The sequence below is a fragment of the Piliocolobus tephrosceles genome, chromosome 8, assembly GCF_002776525.5.
Source record: "Piliocolobus tephrosceles isolate RC106 chromosome 8, ASM277652v3, whole genome shotgun sequence".
In the NCBI taxonomy this organism is placed as follows: Eukaryota; Metazoa; Chordata; class Mammalia; order Primates; family Cercopithecidae; genus Piliocolobus; species Piliocolobus tephrosceles.
In genome coordinates this window covers 146,752,060-146,774,529 of record NC_045441.1, presented here as the reverse complement: position 1 = coordinate 146,774,529, position 22,470 = coordinate 146,752,060, and the positions used below count along the sequence as shown (strand labels likewise).

General features: G+C 51.4%; 1 protein-coding gene across 2 annotated transcripts in view; it reads left to right on the top strand.

The window, feature by feature from the left end:
* Positions 1-22,470, top strand: part of PTPRN2 (protein tyrosine phosphatase receptor type N2) — a 984,778-nt gene that overhangs the window by 83,258 nt on the left and 879,050 nt on the right. For both annotated transcript variants that reach the window (XM_023225377.1, XM_023225378.1), the window contains exon 2: positions 6,226-6,276. In XM_023225377.1, the coding sequence (XP_023081145.1) occupies positions 6,226-6,276 (51 nt within the window). The remainder of the gene's footprint in view (positions 1-6,225; positions 6,277-22,470) is intronic.

Here is a 22,470-nt window from a genome sequence, read left to right as displayed (position 1 = left end):
GGCTGCAGGGAAGGGGGAGGCTGCAGTGTGTCCCCAGGCTGTGGCTGGGCTTCCAGGGAGGCGGTAAGTCCCTCTCATGTGGAGGTGGCTGGCTTCCGTCCAGGCCACTGCCAGGTCCCTTGGTCATGGGCTCTTGGCAGAGGGCTGAGTGCTGCCCCCTGCTGCCCCCTGAGCCCTGTTTGCAAGTCACAGGCAGGGATGGGCAATCGAGCCTGGCAGGAGCCACCAGGGCTGCCTCCCTCTTCTCAGAGACAGATCTGGGAGGAGCCAGAAGCCTTCCTTCTCCCTCTCTCCCTCTTCCTTTTGTCTTTGAAATTGCAATCACAGCTTTCATCTGAGCCTTGGGCCACAGAAGCCAGACGCTCTGCCCGCACGGGTGCCTGAGATGAGGGTCCAGGGGGTCTCTGTCCTCCCACGCCCAGCCTGGCAGAGGCAGCCCCGCCTCCGGGCTGAGGTGCTTTAATCTCTCAGTTTTCAGGCTTATTCCTAGAATAGGGGTTCTTAATGTGGAACTGACTTTCCATTCCTGCCTGGATACTGGCCCTGGTGTAACACTTTGTTTTTGATCCAATAGAAACATTTAGAAAACCTCAGTGGGGTGTGGGGACTCCTTGGTCCCAAGGGTGTTTGCTGCTGGTGAGGGGATGCTGAGATTGGGGGGGTAGCTATGGCCCAGGCACTGCCCACCCATCAGCAGGCAGGCGCCTCACCCTCACCCCCCTGCAGTGGGCAGGGCACATCCCCATTTACATCTGAGAATGCGAGGGAGGGGGAGGCTTTGCCAGGTGCACCGCATTGTGTTTGCCACACAGGAGGTGGGGTTGGAGCCTGGGCACCCTGCTCTCTCTCCAGAATGTTAAAAATGAGGATGATGTTTAAAAAGAGCATCTCTTCAAACACCGCACCTTCCTTTTCTATGATGATGCATTCCTAGAAAAGAATGTGATTTCACATAACCCCAGAGCCTCAGGCTGTCCTAAGCCGTAGCGTTTTCTGCAGGGAGAGGTGGGAAACATGGCTTTGACGGGAATCACATCTGGGATGGGCTCTGGCATTGACACCCACAGTGATGAGACCACCACTGCTGCAGGTGACAACATCAGTCATCGAAGGACCTGCTCCAGGCAGTAGGGACTGGGGTTCCTGGGGTTCTGGCATGGTTTTTTGTAAGGCTGTAGAGGGGGACAGGACAAAGATAGAGTGACCAACAATAAGAGGGTCGGATCAGGCGTGGGGGCTGTGAGCTCTGAAGAGTGGAGGAGGCTGGCGGGGCCAGGGAGGAAAGGGCCAGGTGTAGATTACTTAACTCTCCTTCGTTATATTTTTTAAATGAGGAAATCTGTGTGTTCCTTGTACAAAGTGAGTGGTGGTGACACAGGTGAAGCCCCCGCATCCCCTTCTCAGAGGCTGTCCTGGTTCAGGTTCAGCGACTTCCCCAACAGACCCGCATCTCTGCGTTTGCACAGCCACGGGGTCCTGGCATTCTCGTCGGTGCGTGAGTTGGTGCCGTCTGGGAAGATGCTTTCCTGTTTGCAGTTGGATCCCAGGGCCTTGGTCATTCCGGCCTCAAAGCAGGGTCTTCAGTGAGGGAAGGGAAGGGAAGGGAAATGAGCTAGTGGCCAGCAGCTCACAGGCTTCCGAGGAGTCCTGTCTGCGAGTTGGAGGCAACAGGTGCTAAGCCTGCCATCCAGGAACCTCCCCTCCTCCCTCTTCGGTTCCTGCTGTGGGATGCCAGCTCACATCAGCCAGCTTTTATGGGCCTCAGTGGAAAATACAGCACACAATTCAGAAGACGTGTGTGTCCTGCTGCTGACTACAGCCTTCCTCTGCCCTCACGACAGAGTCAGGCGAGAAGCCTGAACCCAGGAAGGGCCTTCCACCATGGCAGTGGAGACAGAGTTGGGCAGGGGCCATGGATTTTTAGGCCATGCCTGCCTTGGCCACAGCGACGCCCAGAGATGGGAAGGAGCAGAGCAGGTGCATGTGGGACAGGATGTGCTGCGCTTGCTTCCAGCCAGTGAGAGAGGTGGTGGGCTCTGTTCACATTTACTGTATTTCCACAATGAACTACAAACTCTGCATAAACATCTCTTAGGAGTGATTGGGGTATGAGAGGCAGATCCAGCCTGGCTCCTTGCAGAACTGGATCCATTTTCATCTTGAGAAGGGTAAGAAAAAAGGGGCACCACAATGGTGACAAGATACTGCTTAGAATTCTGAGGACACAGTAGGGAAGCAGAATCAGAACAAGATCAGCATGCATGAGTGTATCCATGTGCGTGTGTGCATGTGTGTATATGCTTACATGCATGTGTGCATGTGTGTATATGCTTACATGTGTGCATGTGTATATGCTTACATGTATGTGTGCATGTGTGTATATGCTTACATGTATGTGTGCATTGTATATGCTTACATGTATGTGTGCATGTGTGTATGCATGCAGGTGTGCATGGGTGTATGAGTGCTGGTGATGGGCATGACTGCATGCATGTGTGCATGTATGAGTGCATGCGTGTATATGTGCACACGCTTACATGTGCATATATGTGTGCACATGTGTGTGCATGTGCGTATGTATATGTGCACATGCGTGTGCATGTATGTATGCACATGCTTGTGTGCATGTGTATGTGGGCACATGCTCGTGTGTGCATGTGTATATATGTGTGCACATGCTCGTATGTGCATGTGTGTATGTATGTGTGCACATACTTGTGTGTGCATGTGTGTGTGCACATGCTCGTGTGTGCATGTGTATATGTGTGCACATGCTCGTGTGTGCATGTGTGTATATGTGTGCACATGCATGCATGACTGGATGTGCTTGTCTCTGTGCTGAAGCGGGAGGGATACCCTGTGGACACAGAGTGAGGAGGAACCCCTGAGCACCACAGCCCTGCTGTAGGGTTCAGCAGAGGAGCAATTTGAGAATTTGGGGAATGTCACATGTTTTCATGCAAAAAGGTGGATAATACACTGAAGTGAAGGAATTCTAGTTTTAAGTGTTGGGTACACAAGGTTAAGGGCCCCACAGGCCGCTGTTGGCTTTCCTTGTGGATTTAGCTTCTTGGCCTCAGAATGATGTCTGGACTGTAGTGTATGCAGTCTGTGAGCCGACAGGGTGCACAAGTCCAGGGCGCCATTTGCTGCCACATGTGGGGTGTGGAGCCCACTTGAGGAAGGCGTGTGCCCGAGGCTCCTGGGCTGGGTTGAACCAGTGTCTGCCGGAGAAAATGTCTTCTCTGGATGATTTATGGTCATAATTACTATTAGTAGGTGGCTGATATTTAAAATGAAATTTGCTCTTTCGTAATTTTAGAACAAATAACACAAATAACTTAGCAGTCAAATTAGCATATCGACTGGCTGGGTGAAATATGCGTAACATTTGCAGCTCTGGTAATAACGTGAAACGCTGCTGCTGTGTTTGCCTCTCACCATGGAGCGCTGCAAGTTTTCCTGTTGCTTCTCATCAGTCTTCTGGAAAAATGAATCAGGGTGGGCACATGCCAGTAACAGGTGGGTTTCCAAGGTCAGGATCCAAAAGATCATTTGATGCACATCTTGTTCAGATCACATCTAATTGTCAGCCACCATTAAGGCAGAGACGGGAAGAAAAGAGGCTTTCTTCCTGGTGCCTCTCGTAGCAGAGCTCTGTCATCTGCCATTTCCACGTGACAAACAAGGAGTTAGAAGGAGAGCTCTGCCTGCAGGGTCCCTGCATCTGCCTTCCCCCAAGGTCTCTGGTCCTCCACACTGGAGATGTACCCTAGAATTCTGGGCACAGTCCTGTAGCTCCTGCCAGAGCCGGGACCAGAGACGTTCCACGACATCGGACTGACCTCCAGCACGTTTCCAGTGTGGTCACATCCTTACTGTTCCCAGCTCCTTCTCTTTAGCCTCTGTGTGCCTGGGGTGGAGGGGCCCTCACCGCTGAGGCTCTTCCTCTGGGAGGCAATGAGGGGAGCCTCGGAGGTCAGTGTGTGAGGATCTGAGAGGTCCGCTAACCTCCATGCTGACCTTTTCAAGGTCACTGCTTTTGTGGGGAGTGGTGTCTGCCTCTCCTTCTGCTGTTTCAGTGCCAGGTGTGTCTCTCAGAACGTTCCCTGCCACGCTCCTGTTGGCTGTTCACCTCCTCTGCCTGGCTCAGGCACTTGTTGAATGAAGAAATAATGCAGAGAATGCAGACTGAGTGTGGGGTTAGCTCATGGGTAAATGGGATTAAGAAATGAAATGTTGGCCAGATGCGGTGGCTCATGCCTGTAATCCCAGCATTTTGAGAGACCAAGGCAGGTGGATCACTGGAGGTCAGGAGTTCGAGACCATCCTGGCCAACATGGTGAAATCCCATCTCTACTAAAAATACAAAAAATTACCTGGGTATGGTGGTGCACACCTGTAGTCCCAGCTACTTGGGAGGCTGAGGCAGGGGGATCGTTTGAACCTGGGAGGCAGAGGTTGCAGTGAGTCAAGATCACGCCACTGTACTCCAGCCTGGGTGATAGAGCAAGACTCCATCTCAAAAAAAAGAAAAAAAAAAAAAAAAAAAAAAAGGAAGAAATGCTCTTTTTCATGAGATTATGTTATTTCAAAACAAAACAAAACAAAACAAAAAACCCCCAAAACCCAAAAACAACCTGCTGGGACTGGAGGCTTCCGCCAGTGGGCGTCCACCCGCCTGTTCTGTGTGACTGCTGGCAGGCGGTGGTGGTGGGCACGGGCTGGGCAGGCACAGGCTGGGCAGGCCAGGGCTGCACCTAGGCCACCTCCTGGAAGGAAGCAGACCCCAGCCAGACCCTACGACTGTGGAAGGCTCCCGAAGCTGTTAGGAGATGAGGGAAACCTCCTCCCGTGAACTCCCAGCGTTGGGTCCTGCTGGCTCTCTGCTGCCTTAGTTCCGGAATGATGTTTAAAGCGTCCGCATGTGCTGGTTTAAGGCAACCGAGTGCTTCCTCTGTAAGGGTTTTAGGCCAGCTCCCTCATGAGGAAGTGGTGACTGGAAACTTTAACGTGACCGTGTTGGTGAATCCGTCAGTGATTCATAACTTTCTCCGGATTCCTCAGTGTCTTTGTGCGCCGATTTGCTCCTGGGCACCTGCCCTGTGTCAGACACACAGAGGGCATGGGCGGAAACAGTAGAGGGTGGAAAGAGGCATGCGCCCCGCTCCTGAACTCCAGGCGAGGGAGATACACCCTAATCCACAGTCAGCGCACGGTGTGGTGAGTCCGGAAACAGACGCCTGGGCAGCGGGGGAGAGTCTGGGGCTTCCGCGGGGATCTTAGCGGATGAACAGGCGTTTGTCGGCGGTGAAGCAGGATTGAAGGCACTGTGCTTCGCAGGAGTGAGTGAAGGACACGGCGTGTTCAGACCACACCCGGCCTTCGCTGGCAGTGCGACTCCCCGTCATGACCCTGGGGCCCTCCCGGTTCTAGTGTCCTGTCCGCTCACGCCCTTGCCAGAGCCGCTCCCTAGCGGGGTGGTGCTTTCTGGACCCATCTGTCTATGTTTAAGACGGGCGCGGACGTGGAGCCGAATGCCAGCCTTTGCCAGACTGCCCGGCCGCGGTGGATGCGCGGCTTGGGGTCGCCCGGCCTCCCAGGCACCACGGAGCTTTTGAAGCCCCTTCCTGGGTGCAGATCGAGGCGCTGCCTCTGCCCTGCGTCTTCTCCAGGGCCTGGCCCTGCCTCTCTGGCTTTTCCTGCCCATCTTTGTCTCCGCTGCCTCCTTTCCTCTCCCGACCCTCTCAAGTCTCTTGTCTGTGGCCACGGACGCCACGGTTTGCTTCCCACGCAGATGGGCTCTCCGTGGAGCGTGGTCCCTCCCTGGAAGCCTCCGCTCCCCGGGGCCCTGCAGCCTCACTTCGGGAGACCCGGTGCGCGCAGTGGGCACCCGGTCCAGGGGAGTCCCCGGCCCCGCTGCTGATCCCGCCGCCCGGGGGTCTCCTATGCTCCTATCATGACGCTGGCTTGACCCTCAGCCGAGAGCTGTGGGCCTGGTCCTGGTGAGAGCTGGGCTCCCGGACAAGGCCAGGAGGCCTCGCACGTGGCCGAGTCGGGGCACAGCGTTCTGGCTTCAGAATAATCGTCACCATCTCGGAAAAGCTGGGTCGGAGGAACCTGCTCGGCCGGCAGTTTCTCTGACTCACCAGTGGGCCAGGGCGGCAGCCTCGGGGGCACCCCCTCCTCCCCGCAGCTGACCGCGTCTCTTCTGTTTCCCTGCAGGCTGCCTACTCGAGGAGGGCCTCTGCGGAGCGTCGGAGGCCTGTGTGAACGGTGAGTGTGGGGTCCTGGCTGCTGCGCCCTCGGTCTGCCCCTCTCCTGCCCGCCGTGCGCAGCGCCCAGCCTGGTGAGCCCCGCCTCTGGCCTGGAGCTGGGGCCGCCCGGGCGCGCTGCCCAGAGGAGGCGGATCGAACCCCCGGAGCCATGGGCTGCGGCTTCGTTGGGTGCGGGGGAAGAGGGTGCCCGGGTGCTGGGCACTCATCGCTGGCACCAACCCTTGCTTTCTGATTTTGTTTTGTTCTGTCCTTCGGCAAGTTTTTCATCCTTCTTAAAAAAAAGTTTTTTGAGATAGAGTCTTGCTCTGTCTCCCAGGCTATGGTGCTATGTCTCACTGCAACCTTCGCCTCCGGGGTTCAAGCGATTCTCCTGCCTCAGCCTCCTGAGTAGCTGGGACTACAGGTGTGCGCCGCTGCACCTGGCTAATTGTTTTGTATTTTTAGAAGAGACAGGGTTTCACCATGTTGGCCTCAGGTGATCCCCCGCCTCGGCCTCCCAAAGTGCTGGGATTACAGGTGTGAGCAGCTGCGCCCGGCCGGGTTTTTCACCCTTTAAGCCACCTGTTTTCCTCTCTTATCAGGCGGATAAGAAAACACGTGCAAACGCTGCATTTTCAGGCTGGGCTGAAAGCCCATGAGGACCGCAGTTATTTTGAAATACAGGGAGCAGCGGGTCCCGCGGAGCCCCTTCCCTCTGGTGGGGTCAGGCAGAGGGCATCGCCCAGGGCGGAGGCCGCCCGGTCCTGTCTGATGCTGATGAACTGGGCGCTGTGCGCTCTGAAGGCGCAGGGGAGGGGTAAACTCCGGTATCCTCAGAAAAGCGCTGGGCAGAGCCGCCTTTCTCCAAGTCAGGGGCTGCGTGTGGGCCCGGGGCGCGCTGAGCGTGGCCTTCTCTTTCCCCAACTCCCATCCCCTCTGTCCTCAGACTGTGGGCAGGAGCGGATTTAATCCTAGCCAGGATGGAGGGGCCTGCCCAGAGGCCCCTTGCACCCACTAATCTCTGCACAGACCTGGGTGCTGGCGGGGCGCTGGCCTGGGGTGCCGCCCTCCGGGGGTATTTCAGGACAGGCCTCACCTGCACTGGTGCCTCCTGGGGGAGCCGAGGTGGATGCCTCTGAGGGTCTGAGAAGCGAAACCGAGGAGCTCGTGCGCCCTGGGGTGGGACCAGTCCTGGGTTCCCGAGGGAACCTCTGTGTCTGTGCCTAGGCAGCTTCTGGGGTCGGGAGGGGAAGCCAGCTGGAGGCGCCAAGAGGAGAGCAGGTCCTCGGCCACCGCAGCTTCTGCTGTTGTCTCTTGTTTGGGGAGATTCCTGTGCCGAGTGTGACAAGTGGGAACCGGCAGCTCGTGGGGTGCAGCGTGGGTGGTGGGTGAGGTTCTGGCCCAGCCCAAGACCCCCGGGGCTCCCTGGCATCTACTCCGTGCAGCTTTAATTTGGAGGCAGTGTCAAGAAAAATAGGGATATTGAAAAGCCTACCTCGTCTGCCTGGACTCAACAGCATTTGATGATAATGGAAGCAGGTGTGTGTGTTTAATTTAATTGGAGCCGTAAGTAGCTCCAGCAGAATAAAAGCCGAGGCTGCTTCCCCCGCTCCTTGACAAAGGCCAGCCTGGGTGTCTGGCTGTGATCATTCTCAGACGTTTTTCTCCCCACCCTTGATTTGCCTCCTGGACATGGAGTCGTCTCAACATCATATCCAGATAATGACTGTGGGTTCTTTGGAAGAGAAAAGCAATTTAAATGTAAATACCCATATTCAGGCCTTGATTTATAGAAATAGATGATATTTGATTTTTTTTTTTATTTTTTTTATTTTTTATGATGAATGAAGGTCTAGGAAACAGCGAAGCCAGAGGCACCCAATCTGAGAAAACTATGTTTTGCGAGGCTGACGGGGAGCGATAGAAGTGGTTCCTGTGCTGCTGGCTCAGATTTATGGTTGCCGTGGTGACTGGTTTAGCCCGAGGCTGGTGGGCCAGGGGTGCAGCAGCCCAGGGTGCGGTGGGGGGTGACTGCAAGTCCAGAACATTCTGTCACCAGCCGCAGGGTCTCTTTCTCTCTCTGGCTCCCTCTCTCTCTTTCCCCCTCTCTTTCCTTAAGGTACATGCAGGAATATATAATCTTATCAAGCTTGGATGTGTTTTTTAAAAGCCCAACAGACCTTGTTAATAAAAAGAAAGTCAAAAGATAAACGTACTGCCTCACACCCATTAGGATGGCTAGTATTTAAAAAACCCTGAAAATCGGTGTTGGTGAGAATGTGGAGAAATTGAACAGTTGTGCGCTGCTGATGGGAATGTAAAATGGCATTGTTGCTGAGGGAAACACTATGGTGGTTTCCTAAAAAATTAAAAATAGAGTTTGTAATTTGCCTCAGCAACCCCACTTCTGGGTACGTACCCCATAACATGGGAAGCAGAGACTTGAAGAGCTGTCTGCACACCCATGTTCATAGCAGTTAATGCACAACAGCCAGAGGTGAAAGCAGCCCAGTGTCCACTGATGGGCAAATGGACAAGGGAAACGTCCACCCACGTGATGGAATAATATGCAGCCCTGAAGAGGAAGGGAGTGCTGACACACACTGCAACATGGGTGGACCTTGAGGCTGTTACACTGAGTGAAATAAGTCAGTCACAAAAGGACAAATAATGATTCCACGCATGTGACATACTAAAGACAGTCAAGTTCATAGAGACAGAAGGTAGAGTGAGGGGGCCAGGGGCTGGGGGACAGTTGGGGTGTCAGTGTGTAATTGGTGGAGTTTCAGTTTGGGATGATGGAAAAGTTCTGGGAATAGATGGTGGTGATGACTGATCGAAAGTGTGAATGTAATTAACACCACCGAACTGTACACTTAAAAATGGCTAAGATGGTACATTTTAATGTGACATATATTTTACCACAATATGCAATTGAAACTATGAAATTGCAGCCTCCACATGTGCGTGTTTAATGTAATCGAATGCTTCAGCTGTAAGGGTTTTAGGCCAGCTCCCTCAGGAGGAAGTAGTGATTGGAAACTTTAGAGTGACCCTGGGGGTCAATGCCTTGGTATTTCATAACTCTGGAGTAACTTTGTTTATTATAGAAAAGATTGTAAGTGTTCTGGAAGTGAAAACTTAAGATAAAGCAATCACGTAATCCTGGAACAGCTTGTAGAAAAGAGAGTTTAGATGCTGTTACATGGGCATCCTAAATATGAGGAAAACAGGTTTCAAATAATTTTTAAAGTGGATTTGATTTCATGGTTGATAACTTTAAATGGGACACATCCAAAAACAGGTGGTATGTCCTAAAAATTCTAAAGCTATAATAACTACTCCACAATAGAAAAATGGAAAACACATCTATGAAGATTAAAATAGATCACGCTTATGTCAGGAAGGGAGCTGGTCGCTTTCATGCCCTGCTGGTGGGAGCATGGCCTGGCATGATCGTGATGGGCGCTGACCGGCCAGCACGTTCACACCATATAAGTGAGGTAGCCCATGACTCAGCAATCCGATTCGTGAGAATATGCCCGAAGAAATAATCCATTACCCAAAATACTAAAGAAAACTTGAAGCACAAAGTTGTTCTTTGCAGTGGTGTTGATATTAATTTTAAAACAGTAGACAAATCGTTAATATTAAACAAATGAGAATGCTTCTTTAAAGCCATGTTATGGTCACGTGATTCAAATGTTAAGCAGACATTAAAAGGGAAGTGTTCAAAAAGTTGTTAATAACATCAGAAAGTGCAGGTGGTAGAAAGTAAATGAAAAACTCAGGATCCAAAACTGAACGTCTAATACGATGACAGCTATGCGAAAATGTGGATAGCAGAAAAAGCTAAAAGAAATATACCAAACTGTGAATAGTGGCTCTCTCTGGGTAGCGACTTTCATTTTCTTCATATTTCTCTGGTTTTCCAATTTTTCATGCCAGCATGTTCCTGCTAAAAGAAGAGAGGTGGGAAGGAGGCACGTGAACAAACCACTGCCTTTTAGCTCAGATCCCTGGAAACAGCCACCCAGAAAGGAGGAGAGGCCTGTGCAGGAGGGGCGCAGAGGGGTGGCTGAGCTTCTGAGAGTGTGTCACGACCACACCACAGTGCTGGAGCCCAGGGGCAGAAACCCTGGACGTCCAGGAGGGCAAGAGGAGCAAGTTGCACTCTCTGCTTGGAAGGAGGTGGAAGAACGGTGACAGGTGGGGGAGGGATGGCTCAGCTACACACCTGTCGGCTCTGTGTCTTGTGGCTTAAGGCTGAGTTATGCTGTGACGACCCACAAGCCCTGCGCTCGGTGGCCCAGGTGACATGGGCCTGCGGGCCGTTGCAGGGTGTCTGCCTTCCCTCCACAGGTGCCCTCCCGGGACGCTGCCAGCCGGGGCCACAGCAACAGCTGCTGGGAGGGGTACCCTTGCACTCGTGGCTCACTCCGCCGGCCACGCTGATGGTGGGGAGGCTTCTCCTGCAGCCGACTCCCCGTGGCGGGGTCACAGCCACAGCCTTCACGTCTGCAACGGCAGCATATTCGATTCCAAGCCCTTTCTCCACTGAAGAGGGCAGAAAGCCACCAGGAAGGTTGGACGTCTGCGGTGGTGGAGTGTTGTTCACCCGTGGAAAGGAAGGAAGGAAGCACCTGCACACTGACGCGGAGGAACCTGGGAAACTGTGCTCGGTGGAAGAAGCCGAGTCACAAAAATCACAGGGGCTGGATTTCATTTATACAAAATGTCCAGGTGCCCAGGGGCGGAGGCTCACACCTGTAATCCTAGCACTTTAGGCGGCCGAGGCGGGTGGATCACTTGAGGTCAGGAGTTCAAGACCAGCCTGGCCAACATGTTGAAACCCCGTCTCTACTAAAAATACAAAAATTAGCTGGGCCTGATGGTAGGCATCCGTATTCCCAGCTATTTGGGAGGCTGAGGCAGGAGAATGGCTTGAACCCAGGAGGCAGAGGTTGCAGTGAGCTGAGTTCACACCATTGCACTCCAGTCTGAGCAACAGAGTGAGACTCTGTCTCTAAATAAATAAATAAATAGGTAAATAAATAAATAAGTCCAGGAGAGGTAAGTTGGTAGAGACAGAAAGTAGGTTGTGGCTGTGTAGGGCTGGGGAAAGTGTTGGGGGCATGGGAAGTGATGGTGGAGGGGCAGGTTCCCTTTAGTGGTACTGAGAGGCTCTGAGATGGACGGTGAGGTGGTCATGGAACTCTGAACATTCAGCAAACCATTGACTCCTTAAGACAAGGACTTGTTCTGTCGCTGAGGTTGGCGTGCAGTGGTGCAATCCTAGCCTACTCGAGCCTTGAACTCCTAGTCTCACGTCATCCTCTTGCCTCAGCCTCCCTAGTAGCTGGCACTACAAGCACACACCATCATGCCTGGCTATTTTAAAATTTTTTTGCAGAGATGGAGTCTCACTATGTTTCCCAGGCTAGCCTTGAACTCATGACCTCAAGTGGTCCTCCCACCTTGGCCTCTGGAAGTGCTGGGATTATAGGCATGAGCCACTGTGCCCAGCCAACTCCTATACTTTAAAAGGCTGAATTATATGATATATGAATTATGTTTCAATAAAGCTGTTTTTAAAAAGAAGAAAAGAGAACTGAGGATACAGTTAGGCAAGGAGGTAAGCATAGAGGAGGATATAGCCAGAGAATTGCATTTCCTTAATAAGGGGTTACTTCCCTGACCCCAGACAGATGGGCTTCCTCCCAGGACGTTCAACCAGACACAGAACAAGAGGGTTGAAAGTGCTGACTCCACCATCTGGGCACAAAGCAGAACAATAAACTCGTCTCTCCAGATTTGGGAGTTTTTCTAGCAAACAGTCACCTCCCAGTGCAACTTAGGCACTGAAAGCACTAGGGTTGTCCCCTAAGTGGAAGACTTTAGATTATTCAAATCCAGAGGGTCTCCCTAATTCTTCGAAGCCATGCGATTAACCCTATTTGGATTTTCGGCCACAGCAAGCAGTGAGGGCCATCAGTGGGAAATTATTTATTGAGTGAGTGGACACAGGAATAAATGAGTCATCCTTTCATGGCACAAGAGACACCCCCATAACCCTCAAATAAAAGGTTGATATACCACAGTGGGGAAAAAATAATTTCTCACCCCTTTCTGGGTTCATGGCTGAGACTTGTAACAAAAGACAGATTAATAAGAGAAACCCCTACCCACTTACTGAATACTGTTTCTTTTTTTTTTTTTGAGACGGAGTCTCACTCTGTCGCCCAGGCTGGAGTGCAGTGGCCAGATCTCAGCTCACTGCAAGCTCCGCCTCCCGGGTTCACGCCATTCTCCTGCCTCAGCCTCCGGAGTAGTTGGGACTACAGACGCCCGCCACCTTGCCCGGCTAGTTTTTTGTATTTTTTAGTAGAGACCACCGTGTTAGCCAGGATGGTCTCGATCTCCTGACCTCGTGATCTGCCCATCTCGGCCTCCCAAAGTACTGGGATTACAGACTTAAGCCACCGCGCCCGGCCGCTGAATACTGTTTCTTTATGTCACATGAGAGCCTTCAGAAATGAAGACCCAGGAAACAGGAAAGCCTGTTTTTATGGACAGTTGTGCAGAAGTGTGGTTGGAGGGCGAATGGCGTGCTCTGATGTCACAGGCTGAAGGGCTCAGCAAGGCCTGTCCAGAGTCTTCTAGCTGCTTCTGCTGGAGATAAGGACATTCCCCTCTGGCCATAGGAAGGCCCCTCTGTAATGAGGGTCTTATGACCTGCCTCCGAGGAGAAGGGGCCGGGGGAATTCTGGTTTCTGTGGTCTGCTTTTGCCATTTTCTCAAGGGCCACCCTGCCATATTTTGAGGTAGCATGTCCCGAATCCAGTCTATATAAATTTTGTGAAGGGGTGGCCTGCCCCTCCACACCTGTGGGCGTTTCTCGTTAGGCGGAATGAGAGACTTGAGAAAAGAAATGAGACACAGAGACAAAGTATAGAGAAAGAAAAAGTGGGCCCAGGAGACCGGTGCTCAGCATACAGAGGACCCAACACCGGCACTGGTCTCTGAGTTCCCTTAGTATTTATTGATAATTAATTATCTTTACCATCTTAAGGATAAGGAAGTGGCAGGACAATAGGATCATTGTAGGGAGAAAATTAGCAGTAAGACATATGGATCAAGATCTCTGTGACATGAACAAGTTCAAAGGAAAATGCTGTGCCTTAATATGCATATGCAAACAACTCTATAAACCTTTTAGCAGCATTGCGCCAGCAAGTCTCCCAAGCAAGTCCAACCTTATGCCGCAAGGCGGTTTTCTCCTATCTCAGTAAACAGAGCATACAATCGGGTTTTACACTGAGATGTTCCATTGCCCAGGGACGGGCAGGATTTTTAACCAGCAAGCTGCCTTCAGGCACTTGTTTAACAAAGACACGTCCTGCACAGCCCAAAATCCATTAAACATTGAGTCACCACAGCACATGTCTCTTGAAAGGACAAGGTTGGGGGTAGGGTCACAGATTAACAGCATCTCAAATACAGAACCAAATGGCGTCTCTTATGTCTGCTTCTTTCTGTATAGACACAGTAACAGGCTGATCTCTCTCTCTTTTCCCCACAATTTTACATATCAATTCCCAAAAGCGTGCTTTAGAAACTGCCCAGGAAAAGCTAGTGAATGGGCTCATTTGTGAATATCAAAAAACCACTGATTGAGCATCTACAGGCAGACCTTGGAGATGCAGTTGGTTCAATTCTGGGCCACTGCAATAAAGCAAATATGACAATAAAGGAAGTCACACAGATTTTCTAGTTTTCCAGTGCATATAAAAGTTACGTTTCATTAGACTGTGATCTATTCAGTGTGTAATAACATGATGTCTAAAAAGCAATGTACAGGCCTTCATTAAAAATGTCATTGCCAACAATACTAATGATCACCTGAGCTTTCGGCAGGTCGTAATCTTCCTGCAGGTGGAGGGTCTTGCTGCAGTGTTGATGGCTGCTGATTGATCAGGGCCGTGGTTGCTTGAAGGTTGGGACGACTGTGGTAATTTCTTAAAATAAGATAAATAAAGTTGACTGCATCAGTTGACTCTTCCTTCATGAAAGATTTCTTTGTAGCATGCAATGCTGTTTGGTAGCATTTTACCTTTCCATAGTAGAACTTTTTTCAGAATTAGAGTCAATCCTTTCAAACCTGCCACTGTCTTATCAAATAAGTTGATGTGATATTCTGAATCCTTTGTTGTGGTTTTCACAGCCTCTTCACCAGGAGGAGATTCCATCTCCAGAAACCACTTTCTTTGCTCATCCCTAAGAAGCAACTCCTCACCTGTTAAAGTTTTCTCATGAGATTGTGGCAATTTGGTCACATCTTCAGGCAGCTCTGCTAATTCTAGTTCCCTTGCTGTTCCCACCACATCTGCAGTTCCTTCCTCTACTGAAGTCCTGAATCCCTCAAAGTCATGCATGAGGGTTGGAATCAGCCTCTTCCAAACTCCTGTGACTGTCGCTATTTTGACCTTCCTCCATGAATCACAAGTGCTCTCAATGGCATCTAGAATGGTGAGTTTTTTCCAGGAGGTTTTCAATTTACTTTACCCAGATCAATCAGTGGAACCACCATCTATGGCAGCTATCATCTTACAAAGTGTGTTTCTAAAATATAAGTCTTGGCTGGGTGCAGTGGCTCATGTCTGTAATCCCAGCACTTTGAGAGGCCGAGGCAGGTGGATCACAAGGTCAGGAGTTCAAGACCAGCCCAGCCAACATGGTGAAACCCCGTCTCTACTAAAAATACAAAAATTAGCCAAGCGTGGTGGCGTATGCCTGTAATCCCAGCTATGTGGGAGGCTGAGGCAAGGAATTGCTTGAACCCGGGAGGTGGAGGTTGTGAGCTGAGATTGCACCACTGCACCAGCTTGGGCGATAGAGTGAGACTCCATCTCAAAAATATATCTATATATAATATATATAAAATATATAATTATATATTATATTATAGAATATATTATATATATTATTCATATATAATATATAATATGTGTGTGTGTGTGTGTCTTGAAATTATTTTTTGATCCCTGGGCTGCAGAATGGATGAGCTGTCAGCAGGCATGAAAACAACATCCACCTCCTTGTATAGCTGCATCACAGCTCTTGGGTGACCGGTGCACTGCGCATGAGCAGCCATAGTTTGAAAGGAATCTTTTTTGAGCAGTAGGTCTCAATAGTGGGCTTAAAGTATTCGGTAAACCATGCTGTTAACAGGTGTGCTGTCATCCAGCTTTGTTCCAGTGACAGAGCACAGGCAGTCATAGATTTAGCATGACTCTTAAGGGCTCTGGGATGAGCAAGCGTTGGCCTGGGCTTAAAGGCCTCGGCTGCATTAGCTCCTCACAAGAGAGCCAGCCTGTCCTTTGAAGCTTTGAAGTCAGGCACTGCCTTCTCTCTAGCTGTGGAAGTCCTAGATGGCATCTTCTTCAACGTAAGGCTGTTTCATCTACATTGAAAATGTGTTGTTAGAGTAGCCACCTTCATCACTGGTCTCAGCCCGATCTGGAGAGCTTGCTGCAGCTTCTCCATCAGCATTTGCTGCTGCAACTTATACTGTTATGTTATGGAGATGACTCCTTTCCTTAAACCCCATGAACCAACCCCTGCGAGCTTCGGATTTTTCTTCCGCAGCTTCCTCACTTCTCTCAGCCTTCATGACATTGAAGAGTGAGGGCCTTGCTCTGGATGAGGCTCTGGCTTAAGGGAATATTGTGGCTGGCTGGCTCCATCCAGGCCACTCAGACTTTCTCCATATGAGCAGTAAGGCTGTTTCACTTTCTCATTTTCTGGAATAGCACTTTTAATTTGCTCCAAGAACTTTTCCTTTGCATTCACAACTTGGCTGTTTTACACGAGAGGCCTTGTTTCTGGCCGATTCTTGGCTTTCGGCCTGGCTTCCTCACTAAGTTTAATCATTCCTAGCTTCTGATTTAAAGTGAGAGAGGTGTGGCTCTTTCTTTCACATGAACACTTGGAGGCCGCTGTAGGGTTGCTAATTAGCCTAATTTCAATATTGTTGTGTCTCAGGGAATAGGGAGGCTGGAGGAGAGGGAGAGAGATGGGAGAATGTGGGGGAGAGGGAGGGAGATGGAGAATGGCTGGTCAGTCACGCAGTCAGAACACACACAGCATTTATCAGTTATGCTCACTGTCTTCTATGGGCACGGATCATGGTGCCCCAAAACAATGACAATAACACCAGAGATTACGGATTAAAGCTCAGGGATCCAACAGTGTGGAAATTACCAAAACACAGCACAGAAACAGGCGATGAGCACGTGCTGCGGGGAAAATGGCGCCGATGGACTCCTCCACGGGGTTGCCACAGGCTTCAGGGTGAGACGCAACCCCCGCGACGTGGAGTGAAGCTGGAACGTGCTCCTAGGAAGGTCTTGCTCCTCAGACTCTTTATTTAGGTTTGATCAAGCAGTGAACTCAATTTGTGCTGCAGAAACAGTTGCCAGACCCTACCTTCTTGGAATCTAGAATCCCAATTGGGAAATTGTTGCCAAGTAGAGAACCAGTGGGTCAGTCATTGCACGGTGCTGCTGTCATTACCCAAACAGAAACAGCAGTCGGTCTCCAGAGCCGGAGTCCCCGCTCCCACAGCAGTGAGGACGACGACCACTGCGCCACAGAGCTGCCTTGCGCCTGCCATCCCGTGGTACCCTGTGAGCTCTCTGAGAATTAGCCTTCGGGCGCTGGAGGGTCGGGGAATGCAAGGCTCATTCTGCCCACCCCCACAGGCAGCAGCCAGGACCTGGCCTCTCCGCCATGTGGCCTCAGCATTTCCAGGCTCTCTGAGTGGTTTGTGATTCACAGAGCGTAGATCTCTCAGTTGCTACCTCATCTGTTTTTCAAATCCATTGTGCTTTTCCGCAGCCTCCCAGGTGTCAAAAGTTATTCCATTTTTTTTCCAGTTCCCATAAAACAGAACAGCTCTGAGTATCAGAGTTGCTGCCACACTCTGGGTGTCCCCCAGATCACAGCAGGAGCTGGCAGACCCAGCCTACGATTGCTAATCATGAAAATGAACAGGAAGAAAAGTTCTGAGCTCGTCCAGTGGAAGCGCTCACTCGATCTGCTTCCTTCAGACCTCAAGAAGGCGTCAGTCAGGAAAGAAGAGCAGAGGAGACGGAGGGAGGCTGTCAGCGAGTGGGTCACCCTTCGGGAGCTCCAGTCCTCTTTGCGACAACATCCAGGCTGTTTTGAGCGCTCACAGAAAGTCCAGGCTGAGGACCTCCCGTGCCTCGCCGCCCCAGTCACGTTGACTAACATGAGCCCTGCTCACAGCCTTAGGGTGAGGAAATTGGAATTCAGAAGAGTTCGGTGACTTGCTCTAGGCCACAGCCCTCAGGCAGCCACTTTGCATCGGTCTGTCTGCATCTCCGGCCTGTTCTTTACCTCCTCTGCCCCCGAAACGCTCACTCGAGGGTCCTGTTCTGTGGTGTGTCCACAGCTGAGAAACACGGGAGCCACTGCCCCAACGATGTGGTATTGTTAGATGTGTGTCCCCAGCGACTGTCGCGGTGACACGTGTTAGCATGGCCCGCGGGGCCTCCTTCACCTCCGCTTCTGTAAGTTACTGCTCCCATCTTTGCCCCCTTCCCACTGAGTTTTGTCTTTTCCTTGGACTGTGTAGGAGCTCCTTGTCATTGAGAACAGGAATACGTCTGCCATACACGTTGCTAATTAAAGAGTCACCGAATTACATCTCTGTACGGCATGTACACAAGTCAGAGCCCACTTTTCTAAGTTGTGTTTCTTGTCTGCCCCCCACCGTCATCCGGATGTGAAACCTTCAGTGGCTCCCACTTTCCCACAGAATCAAGTCAAAACTGAGGGGCAGCCTTGGGGCGTGTGGTCCTGCTCCACGTGGGTCCAGCTCAGGGACGCATTGAAAGCATCTTCCTTATCAGGTTAATTTCAGCATTATTCCCACTTCACTTTCTTGCCCATGCCCTTGTCACGGCTCCACATCCCACCCGTTCTTCGAGAGGCAGAGCGGGCCTCTGCCTCCTCATTCGTACGGACATGCTGAGCCTTCCTTTCCTGCTCTTCCCCAGTGACGCCCATTGCTCGCCCTACGCTCAGCACCAAATGCCAGGAGAATGATCCAGGCCTTGTGCTTTCACGCTCCTTCCCGTTTGCAGTTTCCTGAGTGTCTGTACGGTGCTCCTTTCCCTCCTCTAGCCATCCACTGCAGTGCACTTGCAGGAGTCCTGGTCGATTTCTGGACAGTTTGGGTCCTGGAGAGTAGACGTAGCAGTCATGGGCTGAGCCTTCTTGATTCAAGCAGCAGCCGGGGCTGCGGCTCCCGTGCCGTGTGATGACCCACTCGGCCCACTCTCTTTGCCGCCGTGCGTGCCCCACGCTCCATGGTGACTCTCCAGCAGCCCGGCCTGCCTACCACCCCTTGGCTCTTCCCACTCGGTTTGCTGCCCCACAGGCTCTCGGTCCTGCCCCTGCCCCGCTGACCAGCGCTCTCTCCCCTTCTCTGTCTTCAGGTGCCTCCCTCTTTCCTGGCCAAGGGTGGATGTGTGGGGACAGAGTTGGGGACACCCTCTGTGCTCCCTGCCTGTTGGGACAGCCACGGGGACTGAAAAGAGCAACTGCTGTGGCTTGGCTGAGCTTTCAGTTGCTTTTTCCAGAAAGGCACGTCTGCAGCCAGCAGGGGGCCTACCACGTCCCAGGCCAGGCTGAAAACCGGGGGTGAGGGGTGGGTGTTGCTGCCTTGGAAATAGACGCGGATTTCTTGAACTTACAGGAAGCGTACACTATTGGGGTGTCAAAGAGCTGTATATTTTGCTTTAATAGAAAATTCAGCAAAGTCTTTAAAATCAAATTCTCAGTTGCCTCTACTCTTGAGCCCACTTCGGTATTATTTTAATAGTGGACGATGGCAGCAAAGTCTGATTTTATGAAAAGGGAAGATGTTGGCCTTTACAGCATTACCCATTTTTCTCTTTCAGGTGTGTCAATTAAAATCAATTAAAAAATAAATTATACATGTATGGATATATTCAAAATGAACAGTTTGGAACTATCTAAAATAAAAAGTAGAAATTCCTTTCGTGCCCCTTCACCAAACCTCACTCTGGGAGGTAATAGACATTTCCCATTTGCTGTATGCCCTGTTTTCTGTGCGTGTTAAAATATGTCAGGCAGGACTGCATGATATGTGTTTAATGAAGAAAATCTAGCAGCCAGGGCACTGAAATGGTCTAACCATCTTTGCATTATTGGTTCGCAATGAACGGGACCATCTAAGTTGTTCCAGCCACCTTGTGAGCAGGGCCCCGCCCCTTCGTCCTCTCGGAGGGGCTGAGGCAACAGGAGGACCCACAGCTGTGACACAGGAGACTGCATCACTCCGTGTGACTGGCAGTCTCATTCCACTCCCAAACTCCAATTAAACCTAAAAGGGGATGGAAGCAAACGACTGAATTGAACTGTGTGAAGCTCAGCTTTGTCTGGTGTATTAACAGAAAAAGTAACGTGATATTGAGACTTCAGATTAGTGACTTGAGGTAAGTTAAAATCAGTTCAGCTCAGTCTGGGTCTCACACACACGAGCTCAAATGTGCGACGTGACCCCAGCCTATGGCTCTGAAGGTGCCTTTTGCTCCTCAAACTTTCCAGGCGTTTCTCTTCTCAGAAGTTTGCTGGGAGGAAGGAGAAGCGGGAGGAACAGAACCAGACTGACGTTCTCGCATCTCCTCTTCTTGGGCGTATTTATAGCATCCCGGCTGAGGATGCCCTCGTTTCAGAGGAACACGTTTTACGTTTTTTTCCAGCCTCCAGGCTGCCTGGCAGCCTCAGGCGGAGAAGCAGATTGACTCGGTGTCAGGGTCACACTCACAGGCCCCTTGGCGGCACAGACGGGGTGGTGGTGCCTGCGGGGTCTCTCTCCTCTCCCTCCCAAGCGGCATCTGTGCTGTGAATTTTCACGGAGACACGGGCTGATCCTTCGTGCGTCCTTTGCTGGCTGTTGTTGGTGACTTACAGTCATTCACGTGCTGGCGATGGGCGGCCCTGCTGTCTTGTGTTGGGACAGCTGTGCGCATCGGCGTCATTGATATGATTCGAATTCGATGCTATCTGGTGCGGCTTTGTAACTAAAATCATAAATACTGGAGAAACGATGTGTCTTGTTCTAAATTAACAGTGGGGCCAGGTGCAGTGGCTCACGCCTGTAATTCCAGCACTTTGGGAGACCAAGGCAGGCGAATTGCTTGAGCTCAGGAGTTCAAGACCAGCCTGGGCAACATGACGAAACCCCTTCTCTCCAAAAAGTACAAAAGTTAGCCAGGTGTGGTGGCAAGTGCCTGTGGTCTCAGTTACTCTGGAAGCTGAGGTGGGGGGACCACTTGAGCCCAGGAAGAGGAGGTTGCAGTGATTAAGCCATTGAACTCCAGCCTGGGTGACAGAGTCAGACTCTGTCTCAAAAACAAACCAAGCAACAAACAGCGGGAGGAATACAAATCGTAGTAAGTATGATATGCAGGTTTCAGAGCCCAGATGTGCAGCCCTGGATTTTGAGGTCTTCCCTCAAGTCAGGACTTTAAGGAAAGAACTCTGGGTTTTGCATTTCTGCACAGTGAGGTTCTAATATCTGACTCCCAAACTTCTTCACCATGAGACTGCCTTAATGATGCTTATGTAGACTGGACTGGAATTCCCACTAAGAGAATAAATTACCCGTTAACCAAGACGGTCTCCAGGTGTGTGTGTGCCTTGGCTTGGAATTCCAATTTCACATTAGTTAGAATAGCTACTTTACCCCACAGGCCTGAGAGGAGAGGTAGGATTCAAGGAAGCTGGAGAGTGAGCCCAGCAGGGGCACATCCTAAAAACCCTGAGAAGGTATTGGAGTGCCTGGCTGGGGTGGGGTGTCAGCTGGGGGTGGAGGCAGGCGTGCCCTCCAGAGGGCGTTTTGCTGGGGGTTCCTCTGCTGAGTGGGCCCGTCCTTGGTGATTGTCCCTGGTGCACGGCAGGCTTGTTAAGCAGGGGCGAATGGTGCACAGGGTCACATTTCTCCAGCGTCCTCATCTTCGTGGTCTCGCTGGGAGAGTGGCTGGGGATGCCTGAATCAAGGGAACTAGAGCAGGTGCTGAAGCTGTTCCCACCCACAGGAGGAAGAGCACCATCTGGCCCCAGGCGGGGGAAGCCGGGGAGTCCTGGGGCCCTTCGGGGCCTCCCCAGAACTGTGCTCTTTGGTGGCACCACAGGCTGCTCCTCTGGGAGCTTGTTGCTTGTCGGGTCCTGAACTCTCCTACCTGCCACTGTGGTGTCGGGGAACCTCATGCCTCCCAAGCGCCCCCAGCTCTTCTGCATGAGAAGCTGGAGACTGTGCTGCAGCTGGGGTTCTTCTGACCACCTTCCTCCCTCGCCAGCGTCTGCCCTGGAGCTGAACAAAGACCACCAGGCTCCTCAGGTCCTGTCTCCGTGGGGCACCGGGAGGTAAAAATGCCAGTTGCATCATATTGCCCTGTTTTCAGCTCTCCAGGATGCCCACGTCTGTAGAACGCGGTGTGCACGGTCCCACAGGGCGTCCTGTGGCGTCACTTGGCCTCTCTCCTTGACTTCTCTCCCGCTAAACAGTGAGTGCTTCCCGGAGCCGTGGGACAGCCCCACTCCCGCCTCCCTCAGTGGTCAGACAGGACCCGCCTCGTAGCTGACCTTGGGAAGAGGGCCCCTCTCGGAGGCGGGGTGCCCACGTTCTGCTGGGCGGTTGACTCTAGTGGAGGTGGCCCCTATTTGGGGTGGGCACGTGGCAAGCTCTGTGCCACCTGCCAGCATTTACTAAGATGCTCCTGAAAGACCATTTTCCCTTTATCTCTAGATGCTGGATTGACTTTCCCATTTATCAAATTAACTTTCTAAAGCCTTAAGTTTCAGAGATTTGAGAGGATAAGGAATTGTTTAGCAGATGAAACTCATTTGCATATTTCCAGTGGCATGTCCAAAAACTCAATGGGGTTGAGCATTTCTCAGGGAAAAGTTAACTCGGAGTGCCAGTTACAGGCAGTGTTTTCCAGAGGTCCCGGGGTCCAAGGCCTTCCTGTGGCTGAATCTGCTGATTTAATCCGCTTTTTGATGAAGGAGCAAGTTCTGAACGTGGAGTCCTATAGAGTTCGCTGTGCCTCTTGCGTTGGCCTGGCTTTGCTGTGACTGATGACCAGCTGTGAGGTTG